This window comes from Herpailurus yagouaroundi, unplaced genomic scaffold, assembly GCF_014898765.1.
Source record: "Herpailurus yagouaroundi ecotype Mexico unplaced genomic scaffold, PumYag 253, whole genome shotgun sequence".
NCBI classification, from domain to species: domain Eukaryota; kingdom Metazoa; phylum Chordata; class Mammalia; order Carnivora; family Felidae; genus Herpailurus; species Herpailurus yagouaroundi.
The window spans coordinates 2,172,224-2,196,809 of NW_024412470.1; the positions used below are offsets into that span (position 1 = coordinate 2,172,224).

Sequence of the window (24,586 nt, forward strand, 5' to 3'; positions counted from 1 at the left end):
CAGGACTCAAGCAGAGACAAATCTTCCCTGTGGATGGGTATAGAGCTGGATTGGCAAATGACTTCCTAGGGGTAAAGGGTGGAGTAGGATGTGTTGGGTGATGATCGCCACCGTCCCGAAAGGCCCAGAAAGCAACAATTCTATGATTCCCATGAATATTTAATCTGGAGTAGATGACCGCCACCAGGTAGCATCAACCTAGAATTGGGTTGATTTCGATTTGCACAGCCAGACTTGCGGGACTCGTACCTGGTAGTTCCCTGCATAGGCTTGCCTCTGCATGTCTTTTGCTGTATAATAAATGGGTTCAAAACCTGATGGCTTAGCCAACAAACATGTCTTCTGTCACAGTTTCTCTGAGAAACTGTGGTGTGTGGCAGGTACAGCTCAGGTGAGTACATCTGACTCAAGATCTCTCATATAGTGGCAGTCAATGTGCCAGGCAAGGCTGTGATTTCATGTGAAAACTCAACTGTAGGGAAGAAGGGAAGGATGAGGACATCCTCTTCCAAGGTCACTCATATCGTTGGTCATGTTCATATCTCAGTCCCCTCTCACGTTGGCCTGTCTACACTACTGCCTCACTGGCAGCTGGCTTCCCTCAGGGGAATCTAAGAATCATTCAGAGAATGATTCAGGGAATGTAAGAGGTCATTCAGAGAATTCTCAAAATGGAAGCCTCAGCCTTTTTATGACCTCATGCCTCAAGTGACAGCCCATTACTTCTGCCATATTCTGTTTTTAGGAGTGAGTAAGTCTAGTCCACGCAAGGGCTTGAATCCCAAAGTGGGATCATTGGAGGACATCTTCGAGACTGCTTTTCACACCCACACCCATTTCCTCAGCTTGCAATAAGCCAACCTCATCAAAGCCTTATTTCTGATATCTTATGTATTCATTTTCTGAAACTGGTTTTTTTATTCCCTTTATTTTGTGCATTTTTTGCTCTCTTAAAGCTACTAACTGATCATTAAAACTATCTAAGGAAATACTATTAACTGATGGTATACACTATATTATAGAAAGAGCTGTAAAAAAATTTATCTAAGGAAACATAGAAGCTGAAAATTCTCCCTCTTTCTGAAATAGAGTGACACACAGAGTGGAATTGAACAAGAGGACAAGGGGGAGAGATAATTGCAAACATTTCAGTTTATTTTGAACAAAGCTTCAGAGTATGGTTTCATGATTCTTTTCAAAATATAGGTTATACCAGTATTCTAATAAAGGCATTTAAAATAGTTTTGAAAACAAATATAAATTGCATTTTGTAAGTAACTGAATTTTTACCATTTGAATTATGCCTATTACTATTTCAGTTGATACAAGTAACAATTTTGCATGATACCATCTGAATGAGCAATTCAGTGTATTAGTTATTCTATAAAGAAAATAATCCTAGTATCATCATTGCTTGTGTATTAAGTGTTCAATGGTTGCTAAGGTGTCAGATATATAAAATATAATCTATATTTTATGCTATCTTCAATGAAATTGCTATTGGGAGTACACAGAATTCATAGGGTAATTCTGAATACAACTTCTTAGGAAATGTGAAAATTATATGGTATTAATAAGATATAGGTATATAAATGTTTCTGAGTTGGAAATACTCTAGAGGTTACCATACCAAACTGCCACGCTGTATAATATTTACAATGTTAACCATGCACATTTAATATCATTTTATATGAGTTTTATAATACTGGTATTTTATATTAACTTCACTACTTTGCTTTGCTTTTCTATGCTTCTTAATACTGCTGATTTTATACAAGTTTGTATTCACTCTGCATCTCTATTAATATGCTTTTCTCAATACAACCACTTATTACTTTACATAGCTTCCCCCATAGTGTTCTATTTATACATATATGTATTTAGTATTTATGGAATGCACATGGAAGATATATACATATACCTATATATATGATATATGTGAACCATTTTTACATGTATATTTTTATATAAATAAATATATACATTTTATATATAAATAAAATATACATTTTATATATAATAAATATATATAAATTATATAAATATATATAAATTATATAAATTATAATTTATATAAATATATATAAATTATATAAATAATATGAATTATAATTATATAAAATTATATAAATTATATTTATATAAATATATTTTATAAATATATTTATAATATAAATTATATATATTATAAATATATTTATAAATATAAATAATTTATAAATATTTATAAATTATAAATTATATAAATATATATAATATATGATAACATATAATATACAATATATAATATATAATTATATAAATATATATTTATATTTATATATAAATTATATAAATAATATAAATAATAATTATGTAAAATTATATAAATTATAAATTATATAAATATATATAAATATAAATATATATAAATAAAATATACATTTTATATATAAAAATAATACATGTAAAAACTGTCATATATATTTGTATGGAAGATGTGTGCATTTATATTTATATAATAAATATGGAAATAAATATAATATATGTGTAAATATATATGGGAAATATATATGTGTGTGATTGAGGTATTTTCCAACACCAACAACTAATTCTCTGGTTCTCTGAATACCATTTGGCATCCAATCCATTCAAGCCAGTTCTGACACTAATTACCAGGAGTTCATGCAAACCCCGCAGCTTACGGGCTTTTGACCCCACAAAAATGTTCTTCACTTCACATACCAGTCGCAATTTCTGGGTCTCCCGTACTTTTTACTGAACTGGCTATAATTGAGCAGTCCCCTGACCCCAACCTAAGGTTTGATAATTTGCTAGAATGTTTCAAGAACTCAGGAAGACTTTTTATTTAAGTTTACTGCTTTATTATAAAGGGTACAAGTAAACAGCCAGATGAAGAGGAACATAGAGTGAGCTCTGAAAGCCTCCAGAGCGCACAGGCTTCTGTTCCCACAGAGTTGGGTGCACCACTTTCCCAGCACGTAGATAGTGTGTGCAAGCTAAGAAGCTCATCAAATCTCTGTGTAAGAGTTTTTATAAAGCTCAATCTTGAACTCCATTAGATTTCACTGAAGATCTGAAATGGGGCTGGAAATTTCAACCTTCTTTCTGGTGACCAGTCTCATCATGAGGCTGCTAGGGATCTAAATCATCTCATTAGCATAATCTCAGGTGTAATCTTGTTTTGAATAACAAAGGCACCCCATCACTCAGGAAATCCCAAGCATTTTAGAAAGTCTATGCCAGGAATCAGTGACAAGGACCATACAATATATATTTCTTTCTATATCACAATAGTATATATATATGAAGACACATAGAAAAAATATATATACATTCATATAAAATATACATGTGTATATATACTTATGGAATACACATATATATGGAGGATTTTATATGTGTGTATATATATGGATACATATGCAGATGTATATCATACATATGTGTATACTTATATACACGTACTCAGAAATTACCTTCATCTAGCATACCACAAAATAATGATCGTTGTTAATTTTCTTTTCTTTTCTGCTCCCTTCTTTCTTCCTTTTTTTTACTTTTGCTCTCTACCCTTGTTCTTTTTCTCTTTCCTTCTTTTCCTATCTCCTTATTCCTATCCCTGGTCTTCTTTCCTCCCCTCCACACCATTATATCTCGTCTTTCTTCCTTTCTTTCCTTCTTTTGTATTTCCTTCCTTCCCATTCTTCCTCAACCCATCTTTTCATCCCACCTGCTTCTCTCTCAGCTTCCTTTGGCTTCTCCTTTCCTCACTTCCTTGTCTTCTTTTTTTCCTTCTTTCCATTCTTGTTTTCACAGAATGGGATGTTTACTGTTGTGGTTTTATTAGACTTAACCACATTTCCTTTATGTTACCTAATAATATAAAGCTACGTACATCATTAGGGAAATTTAAGATTATATATGCTCTACTCCAAATTGTAATATTTATACTCCGATGATCTGTCTGTACTTGTAAGCTACATTTCTTAAACGTATGAGATAATGTTAGGAGTTTGAAATATACTTCATTATTATTTAAGCTTTGACAATAGTTTAAAAATACAAGATGACTATAAAGTAACATGGCCTATTAAAAACACAGAAGAACATAAATGTATTTGACCTTTATAATCAGGATTTGGTTGGAGGCAAATAAAATCAAACTTTGGAAAACTATAGCTAAGAGCCAAAGGAGACTAACATTTCAGGTTGAGTCTAGGCATTATAGGGATTAGTATTTGGAAAGGGGTACAATGAGCAGATCTGAAGTTGGAAGCTATGTCCAAAATCTGTGACCCCATGTCACTCCAGGTATGATCAATGTAAGTAATCACTTGAGATCTAAAAGACACAAATTGAAAGAGCGTTGGCATAGGAGAAGCTTGACAGCACATGTCGTTTGCTTACCAGGGAGGAGTTCTATTGAGCTCAGAGGCAAGACATGGATTGTTTAGGATAGAAATGTGTGGACCAGGCACTGAGGGACATAGAGAGATGGACATGCTAACAGGAGGACTAGGGCCACAAAGGTTATATTAAGCCCCAAAGAGAGACTGGGTCTATTTTTGTCTTAAATTTTGCTGCTTGAGTAGGGCTCCTCCTTTTTCATTTCCTAGTCTTTCTGGAAACAGTAAGCTCCAGAACAAGTAAGTCTACAAATGGATATGTGTTATGTTGATACACCACCAGAGGATAGAGGGCAGAGCTTGGACACTTAGAAGACCATTTCTCCTTGTGAATGCCAGTTCCTTCAAAGAACTAGCCTTGCCCATTTCCTCATATATATATATGACACTGCTATTGTTCAAAACCTTTTTCAAACTTCTCTTGAAACTAATAATGAAAATAAAGCCAGGAGTATCATTTTTGAGTGTTTAGTATGTTCTGAGTACAATGCTAAGAGTGTTACTTACATTATCTCATATATTGTAAGATTAATTTTGTGAGTTATTATTCCATTTTACATATGAGGGAAAAAGGTCTAGAGAAATAATTTTTCCTGATAACACAACCAAGTATTAATTTTTTTTTTATTTAAAAAAAATTTTTTTTTCAACGTTTATTTATTTTGGGGACAGAGAGAGACAGAGCATGAACGGGGGAGGAGCAGAGAGAGAGGGAGACAGAATCGGAAACAGGCTCCAGGCTCTGAGCCATCAGCCCAGAGCCCGACGCAGGGCTCGAACTCACGGACCACGAGATCGTGACCTGGCTGAAGTCGGACGCTTAACCGACTGCGCCACCCAGGCGCCCAGTATTAATTTTTAAACCATAGAATTTCTCAAAGGAAAACATGAAGAATCTGTAAAGAGAAAAAAAAATCCCCATTTGATTTCTTAATGGTGAACTTGGAATCATGTTACTGTATCTTTAAAAAGTAAAGTTCCAATAAAAATCCATTAACTACTTTAAAATATAGCAATCCTCCTGTCCAGCTGTGAAAAGTACTAGATGATACTTATTTGCCATTTGTGTTATTTACGGTCCATGACTTTTATGGTAACTGGTTCCTATTATTGGTTTCTATTAATGTAAAACATAAGTGAACATAAATGAGGCGTGAATCATTTCTTTTTATTAGCCCCACAGTCTTCACTCAGTGCTTCCAGTAACTCCAGCTGTGTCTTGTTAGTGATAACCTATTTAAAGAAGCGATCTTTAAGGATAAGGAATATGATTAGGAATCTTTGTCCATTTTACATCACTTCTCTCCTGTACGATAGTGATGAAAAAAGAAAGCAGTATATAATTAATGGCGTAGCAGAATCTGGAGCCACTTCTGATTTGTATTGTACTTAATATACTAATTGGACAATCAGTGGATTCTAGTAATTAGTGTAAGTAACTACTAATTTAAAGGTAGGATATGTTGTAAAACAGTTTTCACTATTGCAGCTTATGGACTTTCCTCTCCTATGTATTTGTACCATTAAATAGTTGCCATTGTATCAGAGCTATTATGCAATAGAATTTAGAATTTTAAATAAAGAACACTTAAATTAATTACAATTATGGCCCTTCTGTGTTTTGGAGGATCACCAATTAAGCATAAGTTGTGGCATTAACTTCAAAGTTTTATCTTAATAAAATAACACTTGCTATGCTATTTCTGTTTATAAGAGAGCTTTTTAAAAGCAATGCTCAGAATTTTTCCTAATACTTTTACTTGCTCAAAAAGGGAGAGAATTTTTTTTTTAATTATACCAGAAGAAACATTTTTTTTAATTTTTTTTTTAACGTTTATTTATTATTTTTGGGACAGAGAGAGACAGAGCATGAACGGGGGAGGGGCAGAGAGAGAGGGAGACACAGAATCAGAAACAGGCTCCAGGCTCTGAGCCATCAGCCCAGAGCCCGACGCGGGGCTCGAACTCACGGACCGCGAGATCGTGACCTGGCTGAAGTCGGACGCTTAACCGACTGCGCCACCCAGGCGCCCCGAAATATTTTTTTTAAATTAGAAAACAAAGTAACTTATAACTACAAATTTAGAGTTTTAGCATGAAAAGTCTTTTGATGTAAATAGGGAAATTCTGGCTAATATCAAATATTTTACTACTTGTATTTATAAAATCAAAACATTTATCAAAATATTTATCAAAATATTTATCAAATTTAAAATTTAAGAATTTATCAAAATATTTACTACTTGTGTGAACATTTCTTGAAGATGTGATATTATTATGTACTTTTTAAAGCTTATTTATTTATTTTGAGAGAGAGAGAGAGATTGAGAATCCCAAGTGCTAACAGCGTGGTGCCCCATGTGGGGCTCGAACTCACAAACTGTGATATCATGACCTGAGCTGAGCCACCCAGGTGCGCCCCTCTTATGTATTTTCTAATTCAGAGAAGAATAGCTTGTTATTTAAAAATAATTTGGTAAATATACTATACTTTGTAAATATTCAGCACCTTTAGTCATCAAAAATATAACAACAGATCTTCCATAGTAGAGTATTTCCTCATTCTTTCTTGTCAGGGACCTTTCCGTGATATCACCGAAGTACTGGAACAGCGCTACAAGCCTTTGGAGCCAACATTGTGGATGGCAGAACCAATCAATGAGTTAAAGATGGCCAGAGAAGAACTCAGAAAACAGGAGTGGATGCGAAATATAAATGACAATATGTGAGTTCTTAGTTTAAAAACATAGCTGTACCATGTTTGGTGCCTTAAGAGATCCAACATTTTTTATTTCCTGATTGTAGAGAATCTCTTTTTTGTGAAAAAAGGTAAAGCCACCCTTGACCCATTCAGAAGCAACATGCAAATGTTTTATATATTTATATATGTAAATATATATAAATGTGTATATATATGGATACATATTTATTCACACACACACACACACAGTTGTGTGTGTGTGTATGTGTGAATTAATGGCATTCCAAGGGGATAAGTGACTACTGTCCATACATCTGTGAAAATAATTACCTTAATTATCTAGTGAAAGCCTATGTATTTATGATGCTTCCAAAATAAGAGCCAACAGAACAAAAACATTTTTCTTAATGTGGACTAAATTTAATTTGGAAACGCTGATATACATTGTAGTTTTCATAAATCAGGTGCAGTGTACAACAGACTCCAAAAATACCTCCTGAAGAGCCAGGCCTTGGACAATGTTTGACCCCTTTTTAATATAGTAGTGCTCGCAGTTGCAGGACACATAACAAGATACTAAAACATGTAAAGTACAGAAAACTAGCCAAAATGACAAAATGGAAGACTTCTCAAATTCCAGTAAGAAATGAAAGCTAGAAAATTACTCAAAACAGATATATCTGATCAAGAATTTAGAATAACAGTCATAAGATTAGTAGCTGGGCTTGAAAAAAGCATAGAAGACAGCAGAGATTCTATTGCTGCAGCGATCAAGGAACTAAGAAATAGTCATGATGAATTAAGAAATACTATAAATGAGGTGAAAAATAAACTAGATGCAGTGACAGCAAGATGGAGGAAGCAGAGGGGAGAACAAGGGAAACAGAAGATAAAATTATGGAAAATGATGAAGCTGAGAAAAAGAGAGGTGAGAAAATACTAGACCACAAGGGGAGAATTAGAGAACTAAGTGATTCAATGAAATGTAATAATATCCATATCATAGGACTTCCAGAGAAGAAGAAGAAGAGAGAGAAAGAGGGAGAAGGTTTATTTGAACAAAATATACCTGAGAACTTTCCTAATCTGGGGAAGGAAGCAGACATCCAAATCCGGGAGGCACAGAACTCCCTTCAGATTCAACAAGAATAGGTCTTCACCATGTCATATCATGGTGAAACTGGCAAAATACAAAGATAAGGAGAGAGTTCTGAAAGCAGCAAGGGACAAATGGGCCTTAACCTACAAGGGTAGGTACATAAGGGTAGAGGCAGACCTGTCCACTGAAACTTGGCAGGCCAGAAGGGATTGGCAGGAAATATTCAATGTGCTGAATAGGAAAAATATGCAGCCATGAATCCTTTATCCATCAAGGCTGTCATTCAGTATAGAAGGAGAGATAAAGCCTTTCCCAGGCAAACAAAAACTGAAGGAGTTCATGGCCACTAAACCAGCCCTGCAAGAGATCCTAAGGCGGTGGGGGGTGGGGGGGGTGGGGGGGGTGGGGCGGTCTGTGAGTGGAATGCTGCAAAGACTACAAAGGACCAGAGACACTCCACAAGCATGAAACCTACAGATAATGCAATGACACTAAACCCATATCTGTCAATAATAACTTTGAATGTAAATGGACTAAATGTCCTAATCCAATGACATAGGGTATCACAATGGATAAAAAACCAAGATCCATCTATATGCTGTCTACAAGAGACCCATTTTAGACCTGAGGACACTTTCATTTTGAAAGTGAGGGGATAGAGATCCATCTATCATGCTACCAGAAGTCAAAAAAAAGCTGGAGTAGCCATACCTATATCAGACAAACTAGATTTTAAACTAAAGACTATAACAAGAGATAAAGAAGGGCATTATTATCATAGTTATAGGGTCTATCCATCAAGAAGAGCTAACAATTATAAATGTTTATGCCCCCAACTTGGAAGCACCCAACTGTATAAATCAATTAATCACAAACATAAACAATCTTACTGATAAGAATACAGAAATTGCAAGGGGCTTTAATACTCCACTTACAACAATGAACAGATCATCTAGGTAGAAAATGAATAAAGAAATAATGGCCTTGAATGATACACTGGACCAGATGGACTTGAGAGATATATTCAGAACTTTTCATCCAAAATCAGCAGAATACACATTCTTCTCAAGTGCACATGGAACATTCTCTAAGATAGATCACATACTGGGTTACAAAACAGCCCTCAATAAATATAAAAGAATTGAGTTGATACCATGCATATTTTCAGATCACAATGCTTTGAAACTTGAAATCAACTACAAGAAAAAATTTGGAAAGCCTCCAAAAGCATGGGGGTTAAAGAACATCCTACTAAAGAATGAATGGATCAACCAGACAATTAAAGAAGAAATTAAAGAAATATATGGAAGCAAATGAAAGTGAAAATATTGAAAATACATTGCAATCCAGGCCTATCTCAAGAAACAAGAAAAATCCAAAATACAAAACCTAACCTCACACCTGAAGAAACTAGAAGCAGAGCAGCAAAGAAACCCCAAAGCTAGCAGAAGAGAAACAATAAAGATTAAAGCAGAAATAAACAATATAGAATTAAAAAAAAAAAAAACAGTAGAACAGATCAATGGATCTAAGACCTGGTTTTTTGAAAACATAAACAAAATTGATAACCCCCATCCAGACTTCTCAAAAAGAAAAGAGAGAGAACCTAAATAAAGAAAATCACGAATGAAAGAGGAGAGATCACAACCAACACCACAGAAATATAAACGATTATTAGAGAATACTATGAACAATTATATGCCAACAAACTGGACAACCTGGAAAAATTGGAAAATTCCCTAGACACCCACATACTACCAAAACTCAAACGGGAAGAAATAGAAAATTTGAACAGACCCATAACCAGTGAAGAAATGGAATCAGTTATCAAAAATCTCCCAACAAATAAGAGTCCTGGGTCAGATGGCTTCCCAGGGTAATTCTACCAGACATTCAAAGCAGAGTTAATACCTATTCTTCTCAAGCTGTTCCAAAAATTAGAAATGGAAGGAAAGCTTCTGGATGCATTCTATGAAGCCAGCATTACCTTGATTCCCAAACCAGACAAAGACCCCACTAAAAAGGAGAATTACAGGCCAGTATCCATGATGAATATGGATGCAAAAATTCTCAACAAGATACTAGCAAATCGAATTCAACAGTATACTAAAAGAATTATTCACCGTGATCAAGTAGGATTCATTTCTGGCCTGTAGGGCTAGTTCAATATTCGCAAATCAAGCAATGTGATACATCACATTAATAGAAGAAAGGATAAAAACCATATAATCCTGTCAATAGACGCAGAAAAAAAAAAAACAACATTTGACAAAATGTAACATCCTTTCTTAATAAAAACCCTCAAGAAAGTCAGGATAGGAGGAAAATACCTTAACATCACAAAAGCCACATATGAAAAGCCCACACCTAATATCCTCCTCAATGAGGAAAAACTGAGAGCTTTCCCCAAGATCAGGAACATGACAGGGATGTCTGCCTTCACCACTGTTGTTTAATGTCGTGTTAACAATGTAGGAAATCCTAGCCTCAGCCATCAGACAACAAAATGAAATAAAAGGCATCCAAATTGGCAAATAAGAAGTCAAAATGTCTCTTTTCACAGATGACATGATACTCTACATGGATAACCCAAAGACTCCACCAAAAAGCTGCTAGAACTGATACATGAATTCAGCAAAGTTGCACAATACAAAATCAATGTACAGAAATCGTTTGTATTTCTATACATCAACAATGAAGCAACAGAAAGAGAAATCAAGAAATCAATCCCATTTACAATTGCACCAAGAACCATAAAATACCTAGGAATAAACCTAAGCAAACATGTAAAAGATCTGTGTGCTGAAAACTATAGAAAATTTATGAAAGAAATTGAAGAAGTCACAACGACATGGAAAAACCTTCTATGCTCATGGATTGGAAGAACAAATATTCTTACAATATCAAAGCAATCTATACATTCGATGCAATCCCAATCAAAATTGCACCAGCATTCTTCTCAGAGCTAGAACAAACAATCCTAAAATTTGTATGGAACCATAAAAGACCCTGAATAGCCAAAGTAATGTTGAAAAAGAAAACCAAAGTTGGGGAGCATCACAATCCTGGGCTTTAGCCTCTACTACAAAGCTGTATTCATCAAGATAGTGTGGTATTGGCACAAAAACAGACACATAGACCAATGGAATAGAATAGAGAACCCAAAATTGGACCCACAAATGTATGGCAAACTAATTTTTGACAAAGCAGAAAAGAGTATCCAATGGAAAAAAGACAGGCTCTTTAGCAAATGGTGCTGGGTGACCTGGACAGTAACATGCAGAAGAATGAAAGTGGACCACTTTCTTACACCATACACAAAAATAAACTCAGAATGGATGAAAGACTTAAATGTGAGACAGGAAACCATCAAAACCCTAGAGGAGAAAGCAGGCAACAACCTCTTTGACCTCAGCTGCATCAACTTCTTACTCAACACATCTCTGAGGGCAAGGGAAATAAAAAAACTGAGCTATTAGGATCTCATCAAGATAAAAAGCTTCTGCACAGATGAAACAATCAACAAAACTAAAAGGCAACCGATGGAATGGGAAAAGATGTTTGCAAATGACATATCGGATAATGTGTTAGTTAGTATCCAAAAATCTATGAAGAACTTACCAAACTCAACACTCAAAAAACAGATAATCCAGGGAAGAAATGGCCAGAAGACATGAATAGACACTTTTCCAAAGAAGACATCCAGATGGCCAACAGACACATGAAAAAAGATGCTCAACATCACTCATCATCAGGGAAATACAAATCAAAACCACATTGAGATACCACCTCACACCAGTCATAGTAGCCAAAATTAACAAGTCAGGAAACAACAGATGTTGGTGAGGATGTGGAAAAACATCTTACACTGTTGGTGAGAATGCAAACTGGTGCAGCCACTCTGGAAAACAGTGTGGAGATTCCTCAAAAAATTAAAAATAGAATTACCCTATGACTGAACAATAGCACTACTAAGGATTTATCCAAAGAATACAGGACTGCTGATTCATAGAGGCACATGTACCCCAATGATTATAGCAGTGCTATCAACAATAGCCAAATTATAGAAAGTGCCCAAATTTCCATCCACTGATGAATGGATAAAGAAGATGTGGCTTATATATACAATGGAATACTATTTGGCAATGAGAAAGAATGTAATCTTGCCATTTGCATCAATGTAGATGGAACTGGAGGGTATTATGCTAAGTCAGGCAAAGAAATAAGTCAGGCAGAGAAAGACAGGTATATGTTTTCACTCATGTGGAATTTGAGAAACTTAATATGGGGGAAGGGAAGGAGAAAAAAAATAGTTTCAGGGAGGGAGGCAAACCATAAGAGACTCTTAAAATACAGAGAACAAACTGAGGGTTGATGGGGGGGAGGGGTGAGGGAGAGGGGAAAGTTGGTGATGGGCATTGAGGAGGGCACTTGTTGGGATGAATAGTGGGTGTTGTATGTAAGTGATGAATCATGGGAATCTACTTCCAAAGCCAAGAGCACACTGTATACACTGCATGTTAGCTAACTTGACAATTATATTAAAAAAATAATAACAAATAAATAAATAACTAAATCAGATGCAGTGAAGGAGGTTAGAGTCTTTACTACTGAGGAAGATAACTGAAGAAGATAAGGAAGATCTAATAGCATATGCAATTTAAAATTATTTTACTAGTCTCACTGATTTGGGTCTCAATTCATACATCTTTCTCCAAAGCACTTCCTCTCTTTTAAGGCATTTTTGTCATCAAAATAGTTGCATATAATTTGTAAACAGACTATTTAAAATCTAGAATGGCTTTTTAAAAATGATTATTATTATCCTATAATATATCCTGTAATTATCTTTGTATTGTATCTTATAATAATTCTTTAGTAATATACATATTCTAATAATAAGATTATTATATTCTAACATAAACTATGATTATATAATAATTATAATATAAAATATTACTATAAATCATTGTATAATAGTCAACAACATATAAACTATTGTTTTTACATGATATATAGTATGAGTTAATCATATTATAAATGTTACATAATAATAATTTATCTAATAATAGTTCAAAAATACATTACAAAGCATGCTTTTTTAAGTAAAGAAACTAGAATTACCTCTCATCCAACACAGTGGATTTTGGATCATTTTATCAGTCAGGTGGGATATATAACGTGCTTTATTTTAATCATACATTTCTGAAGAATCTCTTTAAAAATGAAAATTTCCCACAAATTCAGATGAAAGATAAAATTGGCAGGCATCTCAAGTTATTTATATATATATATATATATATATATATATTTTTTTTTTTTTATAGCAATTACTTGATGTGAAATAATTAGCTATAGAGTATTCCACAGCTTCTTTCAAGAATTGACAGACACCCAACCTATGATGAATAAGAAAACAATAAAAAACCTATTTCCATTTGGTTTGGAGAAGGTATATTTGTTTTACCAAAGAAATTATAGAAGATTAATGCTACTCAGACTTAGTCAAGCAAAATCTGCGATTTAGTGATGTATATTGGAGGAGTTCTATTACACAGAATTATTTTTGTTTTCAATGATGCATAGGTTTATGAAATAACAAGATTAGCTGTTCAAATAATTGGCCACCTTGGTATTTATATGCAAATCACCATCTATCAAAAGATACGGAAGTATCCTTTCATAGAATTTCCCTTGATAAGCCTGGAAGAACAGATGTCAACATCATCCCCAAAGAAAGGTGGTCCACTTACACTCTCCATGGATACTTGTCAATACCTTCAACATCTGTGCTATATATCATGCTGGTAACCCCTTATCCTGAAGCTTTCAGATTGAAAGGTGCTTCCAGGATTATCAACCAATCAGAAACACACCCGATTGGGAATGCTAAAGAAATTACTTAGAGATTTAAAGCTATTATGTTTTTAGCCAAGGGGCTAAGCAACTGGTCGTAGCAACTAGCCAATGGGTAATTCCTGTTTTGTTTTGTTTTGTTCTGAGAATTAAAGCAGTGATATTTTGTAGCTTCTTCTGAAACCATTTTGGTTTTTATATACTGCATAACATAATTGTATTATTGTGTATTGTGAGGCAAAAGAAATGTTAGAAATTTAGGTTTTATATATAGATAGATAATAATTCTGTGATAGAAATTAGGAAAAAAGAATTCTTTACCACAGAGATGCATAATTTTGTAATGCAGAGGGTCCTATCTATCTTAGGGGCCTATCTTATTCCATTAGGATCTCATCTTCTTATATCTGCAACTGTCCTGTTTTCCAAATAATGTCACATTCTTTTTTGTTCTTTAAAATAAGTATAGAAAGTGGGACAATAGTATTGTATGCACTGAGTACAGACTACAAAGGGGGTTTTGTAAACATTTGAGAACTTTATCTGTTTGCTCTTTTCCCCAAAGAAACTCATTCCAGTTTTTCACTTTTTCTTGAGGAAAATTATCTTCCTTGTTCATATTCCCATTTACCACAACAATACTAGAGACATTTAAGCAAGCTGTCATTCAGCCAAAATACTTTTTAATGGCTTTTTATCAACTCCATGATAAATCTTAATTCTTCATCACAAGACACAAGGCCCTTCAGGATGGGATCTAGGCTTGCTTCTCTAGCCAATCTGCCACACTTCATGAGAAACTCTGTGCCTCAGGGCTTCTGAGCAGCTTCCATTCCTCTGTATATCCCACGTTGTCTTCCGCTTCCGTTAAGGAATTTTCTAACTCCCATGATTTACTCAATCTGATATTCACTTAAAAACACTTAAAAGAATTGTTATTTTTACTTTTTGAAAAATGGAGACAGCAACACATATTTGTTTTAGATTTTTTCAGAGCATTTCAAAGAATATTTTTAGATGTAAAATAGGACCATGCCAGTTGCCCCGATGAAATGAAGAAAAAAGTCATTGTTATTAAGAGGTGAAAGAAGTAGAAGTCCCTGCCATCAAAGAGCTCTCCAAGTAAATGCTTAACATATGCACCGACATGGCAGAGATGGAATGGAATGGGTGACCATGTCAGGTGGTACAGGCTGACAGGGGCTTCGCTTAAAGTCTTATGAGAGGTGCTAAGGTCCTATATGTTAATACCTTCTGTTAATTCTAAGCATTCTGGTTTAATACAGAGAGTATAATTATGCAGACTGTAACTGGATCCAATGGGAGTGGGTTTAAGACATGTAATAGAAGTCAGTGCCAGTCTGTGTTCTGGGAGGCAAAATGATGGCTCCCGACAGAGTCTGTGGGAGTCCCAACCTAACTCAGGAAGCTGTGAATATGTTACCTTCTATGATGTAGAGGACTTTACCGACATGATTAAGGTTTTAAGGATGGGGGGGGTTATCCCAAATTATCTGAGGGGGCCCAATATAATCACAAGGGTCCTTAAAATTGGAAGAGGGAGGCAGAAAGAGATTTTACTACATAGGTCAGGGTTGTGTGATATGAGAAGGACAACTTATCTTTGCTGCCTTTGCATCTCATGGACGCGGCTACAACCAAGGAATACTGGCAGCCTCCAGAAGCTGGGAAAGGGAGAGAAGTGACTTTCCCCCTAGAATCTCCAGAAGGAATGCAGCTCTGCCGGCACCTTGATCTTAGCCCAGTGAGACCCGTTTCAGGCTGCCGACATTTTGTACTCTTTAACCCAGTAAGTTTGTGGTGACTTATAGAAGCAATAGAAAACTAATGTACCTTGTTCTTCAGATGAAAGCGCTACCTTGGGGGCGTCCGGGTGCCTCAGTCATTGTAGCATCAGGATTTTGATGGTGGCTCAGGTCATGATCATCTGGCTCCGCACTGAGCATGGAGTCTGCTTTACGATTGTCTCTCTGCCTTCCTCTGCCCCTCTCCCCCACTCGCGTTCTCTCTCTCTCTCTTTCTCTCTCTTAAATTAAATTAAAAAAATAAATAAAGCTAAGAGCTATCTTGTTAGATCAGCCTTTGGTGTTTATAAACCTGAGCTAAACTTGAGGGAAATCCTTGGATTTCTAAGGACTGGAGATTCTTCTGCAGGTTTAAGGCATGGTCATTTAAAGGATTGAAAAAAATATGATTGTGGCTTGAGCCTTCCTATGAGGAGAAGTTAATAATTGAATCACAGTATAAATTATATTTATTTTAAAGCTGTATAGGCTTTCATAAGAACGTAAATACAGACAGCTTAATAGCTGTCTACATCTTTTTGAAAAATAAAAGGTGTTAATTTTCTGATAGTTATTGTAGGGGAGGAAAAACTTTCACTCTAACCCCTTAGGGTCCTCAGCTGGGCCTAAAAATTAAATTGACCTACAACACATTAACAGGAGAAAAGCACACACACTTGTTAAATTAAGTATTACATGACACAGGAGCCACATAAGGAAATGAATACCCCAAAAAAGTGGCAAACCCTAAGTGCTTATATATGAGCTTGAACAATGAGAAGCAATTGTGGAAAAATAAAACGTGTGGGGAGAGCACAGGAAGAGAAAAGTTAAATAACAAAATTTGTACAAAATTCCGTTGGCCTCAGCTCCTCATCTCTGGTGATAAGCACGTCTTTCCTCCTGGTTTAGGAAAGCCAGCTGTCATAGGGGTGTGTTAGTTCCCGATTTTAGGGAATAAAAGGAGAGTTCAAAAAAAAAAATGGAGAGTTCAGATCACTTTTCTTGTGCCTATCTTTTCAAGTGCCTTTAGCTCAAAATAATCCTTTGGCAAAGTGGCATGTTCTGGGATGGCACGTTCTGTCACCCTTTGTTACCAGATTAGGTGAAATGAGAGGCATCCTACACACAGTTAGTAGCAAAGCATAGTAGCTCCATTTCTTCAGCTCGGCCATTTGCTGGCACTGGTAACAAGTGTTTTCAGTAACTATGAATCTTGTGTGTCTGCCGTCATGCTCTCAAATGTGCACCCTGGCTTAGACAGAAGCCTTGGTGAATAGATTTACTCATTATTAAACCTTTGAAATACACTTTTCTAATTAAGTATCAGTATCATTTCGTAGACTGTTACCACTGGAAAAATGTTATAGGAAAGGTTAAGAAACTAGATCTAAACAGTTTTTTTTTTTTAAAGGACATTTACAAAAATGTACATCTAGATGAGATCTGGTTATATTTATCACTAAAGAATAGTGATACGAAAATTTAACACATCTCAAAAGTTTTTTGACCCTTGGGATTTTCAAACACCCTAGGCCTTTACAATTTGCATATTTTCTGAACTGTTATTGTATTATGATAAATAGGGATTATCGTATATTTTCAGACAATGTTTTCTTAACAATTCAACTTTTATTTGTAACTCTTCCATTTATTTTAATTACTAGCACAGCGTGCAACATTTATTAATCAGCAGAGCCTTTTTAAGTTAAAATACTAAATTAGCTCACCCCATTAACACAGAATACTCCAAACAAGCAGTAGTAGGGGAGGTAGTTACTGTGCAAATCGTATTAAACACGCGGGTGCTCTAGGGCACAGTTAAGCATGATTACCCTCTTTTGATCCAGTATTCCTCTGCCTCTCCCAGCTCATTTCCAGTGGAAATTTACAAAGTACTGCCTTCATTTTTCCAGCTTAATTTTTCTAATGAAGTTCTGGTACTTTATAATACTGGAGATACAGATAATAAGCCAATGTATAATTAAGAAGTTCTAGAATTTGTCTACAAAAGGCCCTTTATTACTTTGACTCTACAGTGAGAACTGTGCTTTTGTTTTGTTCACTCTTTCCATGGGAAAAAAAAAAAGATGATTTTTTAAGTAAGTTACTTTCCATGGAAAAAAGTGACTTTTTAAATAAATTACTTTCCATGGGAAAAAAAATGATTTTTTTAAATAAATAACCACAGAACACTTGGATTGTGTTCTTAACAGACATTTAACACCAAAGAAGTTTAAGATTTACAACATCAACATAATGGGATAACTTGGAATACTTTTATTGATATCCTGAGAATATTACATACGCCTTGGTGTATGTAATTGAGCAAGTCATAAAAAGACACTTGCGGTCTTTTTCGTTAGGTATTGTCATACCCTATGTACTCTTCCTAAGACAATGCCTGACATATGCTAGATAAAGTTTTGCCAGTTGACTTTAGGTACTTTATGAGGTATATGGAATTTCTTTTTTGACAGAAGAATAATCATTTTGTGCCATACTCAGCATTCTTATATTAGTGTGGCATGAATACATCCAAAATTTTCCTGTTTCAGTTTAGGGTTCAAAAGTGTGTTGGGAGCACCTGAGTGGCTCAGTCGGTTGAGCCCCCCCCACTCTTGGTTTCAGCTCAGGTCATGATCTCAAAGTTTGTGGGTTCGAGCCCCACATCTGGCTCCACGCTGGCCGTATGGAGTCTGTTTGGGATTCTCTTTCTCCTCTCTCTCTGCCCTTCTCTCTTTCTCTCTCTTTTTGTCTCTTTCTCTCTTTCCCTCAAAAATTAATTAATTAATTAATTAAGAAAAAAATGTGTGTTGGGGTCAGAAGGAACTTGAAGCCTGAACAGAATTTTGCCAGACAGAACAAGGAGGGTGACAAAAGGAGGCGGCCTGGATAAAGCCATCTCTGTGCTAAACAGTGCATAGTTCATGGGGTTTCAATGTGCCTTCTGAGGTGTCTTGTGGAGCTCAGTTCGCGGCTTGGGTACCTCATGCAATGTGGCAGAGATGAGATGGAAAGTGTAGTTGGAGCCCAAGTGTGAAGGGCCATGTGAACCAATGTAAAGTATTTGGACTTCACCATATAAAAGACACTATGAAACCATCACAGGTTTAGTCATGGGGTGAAGGGGTCAGATAGATTAAAAACGTCACCCTAGGGGCGCCTGGGTGGCGCAGTTGGTTAAGCGTCCAACTTCAGCCAGGTCACGATCTTGCGGTCCGTGAGTTCGAGCCCTGCGTCAGGCTCTGGGCTGATGGCTCAGAGCCTGGAGCCTGTTTCTGATTCTGTGTCTCCCTCTCTCTCTGCCCCTCCCCCGTTCATGCTCTGTCTCTCTCTGTCCCAAAAATAAATAAACGTTGAAAAAAGTTAAGCACTTTAAAAAAAAAAAAATGTCACCCTACTAGTTCTGTCCATGGTTAAGAAATGAGAGTCACTGGTGACAAAGACCAGTTAGAGGACTGTTACCACAGTCCAATTCCGAGATGAAGAGGACATTGGCAGTGGAGGGGCAGAGAGAGGTTGACAGATAGCTGTAGGTAGAATCCTACAAACCCTAAACCAATTTTAGGGGCCAGCCTGATAGGGTGTAGATGGCATGGTCAGGGGCACAGATATGTTTAGAGTCACTGTCTTAGAGCTTTCTTAGCTGCAAAGGACAGAAATCCACTCAAGGTAACTCAAAAAGTTAAGTTAAAAGTTATGTTTGAAAAGATCCAGCAGGGAATCTTGTAGAAATATGAGGAACCAAAGAAAAACTGGACTAAGGTGACCTTGAGGCTGCAGGGGCATGATTGCTCACTCTGGTGGCATCTCTGCTTTTCTCTGCATTTCTGCCTCTCATCTGCTGTGTGCTGACTACCTTTATCTGCTAGGAGTTTCTTTCCCATAAATCTTCAGCTTGCATTTATTTATCATGGCCATTCCAGGCCTGATTCAATATAACCTTCCAGCTCTAGAACCTACAGCTAATTCCTTTTTTTCAGTTCAAATTGCTGAAAGAGAATCTGTTTTGCTCAATATATGTAAACAAACTAGCCCACATAAGTCATAACATTGAACACAATAAATAATAAATATGTGTGAAAGTAATAGATATGTTAAGTTAACATATAAATAAACCACAGTCGTGATCTTGGGGAAGGTATGTTACATTATATCAACTACAGTGTTTTATGGGAGTAAGACCATAAGCAAAGATTTCTTCAGATTGAGGAGTGCCAAGCAAGGAGTCCTTTAGTGCCTTGACATGATGACTTCTGGCTGAGTGGACTGGCTAGTCGGTGATGTCCTTATGTGACTAAGAAAAAAATACAGGCATACCTCAGAAATATTGCAGGTTTGGTTCCAGACCAAGGAACAAAGTGAATATCACAATAATGCAAGTCAAATTGATTTTTTGGCTTCCCATTGCATATGAAAGTTATGTTTACACTATAAGTATGCTATTAAGTGTATGCAACAGCATTATGTCTGAAAATGTGCATACTTTAATTTAAAAATACTTTATTGCTATATGTAAGTGATGAATCACTAAACTCTACTCCTGAAACCAATATTATACTAAATGTTAACTAGAATTTAAACAAAAATTTGAAACAAAACAAAACAAAACAAAATTCTACAGACTCTAGAAATGGAAACATATAAGGATAATTGATAAAACATTCTTTTCCAAAAAATAAATGGGTTAATTAATTAATTAATAATTACTAAAACAGACTAACCATCATCTGAGCTTTCAGCAAGGTGTAATCTTTTTGCTGATAGAGGGTCCTGCCTCAGGGTTGATGGCTGCTGACTGATCAGGGCGGTTGCTGAAGTTTGGGATGACTGTGGCAGTTTCTTAATACAAAAGTGAAATTTGCCATATTGATTACCTCTGCCTTTCACTAATGATTTCTCTGGAGCGTGCACTGCTCTTTGATAGCATTTTACCTACAGTATAACTTCTTGTGGAATTGGAGTTAATCCTCTCAAACCTCTGCTGTATCCACTAAATATGTGATATTCTCACTCCTTTGTTGTCATTTCCACAATCTTCACAGCCTGTTCCCCAGGAGTAGATCCCACCTCAAGAAACCACTTTCTTTACTCACCCGGAAGAAGCAGCCCCTCCTCTGTCCAAGCGTGATTCAATCAAATCTTCAGGCTCCTCTTATATTTCTAGTTGTCTTGTCATTTCTGCCACATCTGCACATACTTCCTTTGTTGAAATCTTGAATCCTGCAGACTCATCCGTGAAGATTGGAATTGACTTCTCCTAAACTCCAACTACTAATGTTGATATTTTGACCTCTTCGCTTGAATCATGCATGTTCCTAATGGCATCTAGAATGTGAATCCTTTCCAGAAGATTTTCAGTTTACTTTTCCCCCATCCACCAAAGGAATCACTATCTATTGCAACTATGGCTTATGAAATGTATTTCTTAAATCGTAAGACTTGAGAGTCAAAATTACTCCTCAATCCATGGGCTGCAAAACGGATGCTGTGCTAGCAAGCGTGAAAACAACCTCCATCTTGTACATCTCCATCAGAACTCTTGGCTGACCAGGTACATTGTCAGCGAGTGTTCATATTTTGAAAGGAATCTTTTTTTTTTTTTTTGAGCAGTAGTTCTTAACATTGGGCTTAAATATTCAGTGGGCTTAAATGTTGTGAACAGATGTGCTATGCAGGCTTTGTTGTTTCATTTACAGAACACAGGTAGAGTAGACGTAGCATAATTCTTACGGGCCCTAGGATTTTTGGAATGGTAAATAAACATTGGTTTCAACTTAAAGTCCCCAGCTGTATTAGACCCTACCAATAAAGTAAGCCTGTCCTCTGAAGTTTTGAAGCCAAGCATTGGCTCTTCTCCAGCTACGAAATTCTTAGAGATGCCATCTTTTTCCAATCGAAGGCTATTTCATTTACATTGAAAATCTGTTGTTTAGTATGGCCACCTTAATTAATTATCTTAGCTAGATCTTTGGATAACTTGCTGCAGCTTCTATATCAGAACTTAGCTGCTTCACCTTACACATCTATGTCATTGGCTTCTTTCCATAACCTCACGAGCCAACCTCTGCTAGATTCAGACTTTTTTTTCCGCAGCTTCCTTACCTCTCTCTGCCCTCATAGGATTGAATAGAGTCAGGGCCTTGCTCTGGATTGGGCTTTGGCCTAAGAGAATGCTGCAGCTGGCTCGATCTTCTATCCAGACCACTCAAACTTTCTCCGTGTCAGAAATAAAGCTGTTTCATTTCTTTCTCGTTTGTGCATTCATTGGAGTAGCACTTTTAATTTCCTCCAAGGACTTTTCCTTTGCTTTCATGACTTAGGTAACTGTCTTGTCTGGATCAAGAGGCCTACCTTTTGACCTATCTTGGTCTTTGACATGCCTTCCTCATTAAACTTTATCATTTCTAGCTTTTGATTTAAAGTGAGAGACATATGACTGTTCTTTTTACTTCAACACCTTAGAGATCACCATAGGGTTGTTAACTGGCCTAACTACAGTGTTTTTGTGTCTTAGGGAGGGGGAGTTCTGAGGAAAGGGTAAGATGGGGGAATGCCAATTTGGTGGGGCAGTCAGAACACACAGAATATTTATCCACTAAGTTCCCTGTCTTATATGGGTGTAGTTCATGGTGCCCCCAAATAATTATAATAGTAATATCCTAGATCACTGATCACAGATCATCATAATGAATATAATAGTTAAAAAGTGTGATGTATTGTGGTAATTGCCCAGGTGTTACAGAGACACAAAATGAGTACATGCTGTTAGAAAAATGGCGCTGATAGACTTGCTGTAAACAGGGTGCCACAAAGCTTCAGTATGCAAAAAGCACGATATCTGAATAGATCACTAAAGCAAAGTGTAATAAAATGAAGTATGTCTACATAAGAATTATACGTTTGATTGGATGGAGGTTTTGGATATAAGCTTAATTTAGGGGCAGCTCTTTAAGATTCCTATTGTGCATCTAGGTAGATAGATATTCCTAGTGAGCATTTGAAAATACTGGTCTTGAGTTAAAGGAAAACATTGTATATAGAGATAAGGATTTAGAAATCATCACTGTAGAGGAAATAATTAAAACCTTGGTGGTGAAAGAATCTGCTAGAGGGAAGCTATCGAGAGACAAATGTACAAATTTCTGGGGGTTTCTTTCATGTTAGGACTACGGTTCTTAATTAGGTTACTCATCTACATCACCTTGAGGTTTAAAATTATATACATGTGCCTTCCCCAGTCACAGATATTTTGACTCAGTAGGCAGATGTGTTTGTGATTATGCCCAGGTGATTCAGTGCACAGTTATGGCTAACATAAGAGTCATTAATTCAAGGTATTGGCAGAAAATGGTAAGTCTGTCAAGAAATTAGGAAAGTGGGGCGCCTGGGTGGTGCAGTCGGTTAAGCGTCCGACTTCAGCCAGGTCACGATCTGCGGTCCGTGAGTTCGAGCCCCGCGTCAGGCTCTGGGCTGACGGCTCAGAGCCTGGAGCCTGTTTCCGATTCTGTGTCGCCCTCTCTCTCTGCCCCTCCCCCGTTCATGCTCTGTCTCTCTCTGTCCCAAAAATAAATAAACGTTGAAGAAATTAGGAAAGCAAAGAGGAGAAAGAGATATTGTGCAGATGTAAAGAAAATTTACTACAAGGACTGGATGAACAGCCTGATGTAGAAGTCAAGTCAAGTGAGAACTAAAAGTATGTTTTGGATTTGGCCATTGGGAAGTCATTCATTGGTAGCTTTACTTTCTTCTTTAACTATCAGCTGATTCTTATTTCTCCCATATTCTTCAGGATATCATAAAAGAGCTTGGCCAAAGCTCAAACATATCAGACAAATTCTTGGCCAAAGATCAGACATATCACATCTAAAATTTTACTCTTACCTATGGTGATATATGTCTGTATGTATATACACCTGTTTCTAAATTTATATATATATATATATATATATATATATATATGTGTGTGTGTGTGTGTGCAATAATATATATACACATTAAAATATTCAAATATATAAATTTCTATTAAAAATATATTTATTTTTAATTTAAAATATGGAAACACAAACACATATTAAATTATTAAGATAAAATAGTGCCAGTGTCATATGTGTCTATGCCATATATATATGTCACCACTTTTCTAGGATTTAATTTTAATATTACACTTTAGAATTGTGCTGAAAATTAACCCCAAATTAAGCCACCTATGGATTGTAGAATCTGTATCCTTCTGCTTTTAAATTCATTTTGTAACATCTTTGGTACAGTCACAATTTATTAAGAATAACTGATAATGATTTGGTGATTTAATCCAAAGGTTGGCTCAGTGACTTGAGATATGATTTGGTTAGAGACCTTGAAATCATTGAAAATGCTTAGATGCACACATGTAAAATTTAAACCAGAGGTTGCAAAATTTAATGGCTTCTGAGCTGCATAGTCTCCAGGTATGTTATATTTGGATGCTACTATTTTCTAAAAATTATATTAATGGAAAAGTAATTAAAATGGTAATTATTTTTTTAAATCCAGATATTTCCAGTGTTTATTAAAACCTAGATGATCTTGGGGCGCCTGGGTGGCTCAGTTGGTTAAGCGTCTGACTTCGGCTCAGGTCATGATCTCACGGGTCATGGGTTTGAGCCCCACATCAGGCTCTGTGCTGACAGCGCAGAGCCTGGAGCCTGCTTCGGATTCTGTGTCTCCCTCT

The 24,586-nt window shown here is 36.0% G+C and overlaps 1 protein-coding gene across 4 annotated transcripts in view; it reads left to right on the forward strand.

Annotated features, from left to right (window-relative positions):
* The window catches only part of SPATA17 (spermatogenesis associated 17), a 202,159-nt gene that overhangs the window by 106,637 nt on the left and 70,936 nt on the right, over positions 1 to 24,586 (forward strand). For all 4 annotated transcript variants that reach the window (XM_040460975.1, XM_040460974.1, XM_040460977.1 and 1 more), the window contains one exon: positions 6,986 to 7,134. In XM_040460975.1, the coding sequence (XP_040316909.1) occupies positions 6,986 to 7,134 (149 nt within the window). The remainder of the gene's footprint in view (positions 1 to 6,985; positions 7,135 to 24,586) is intronic.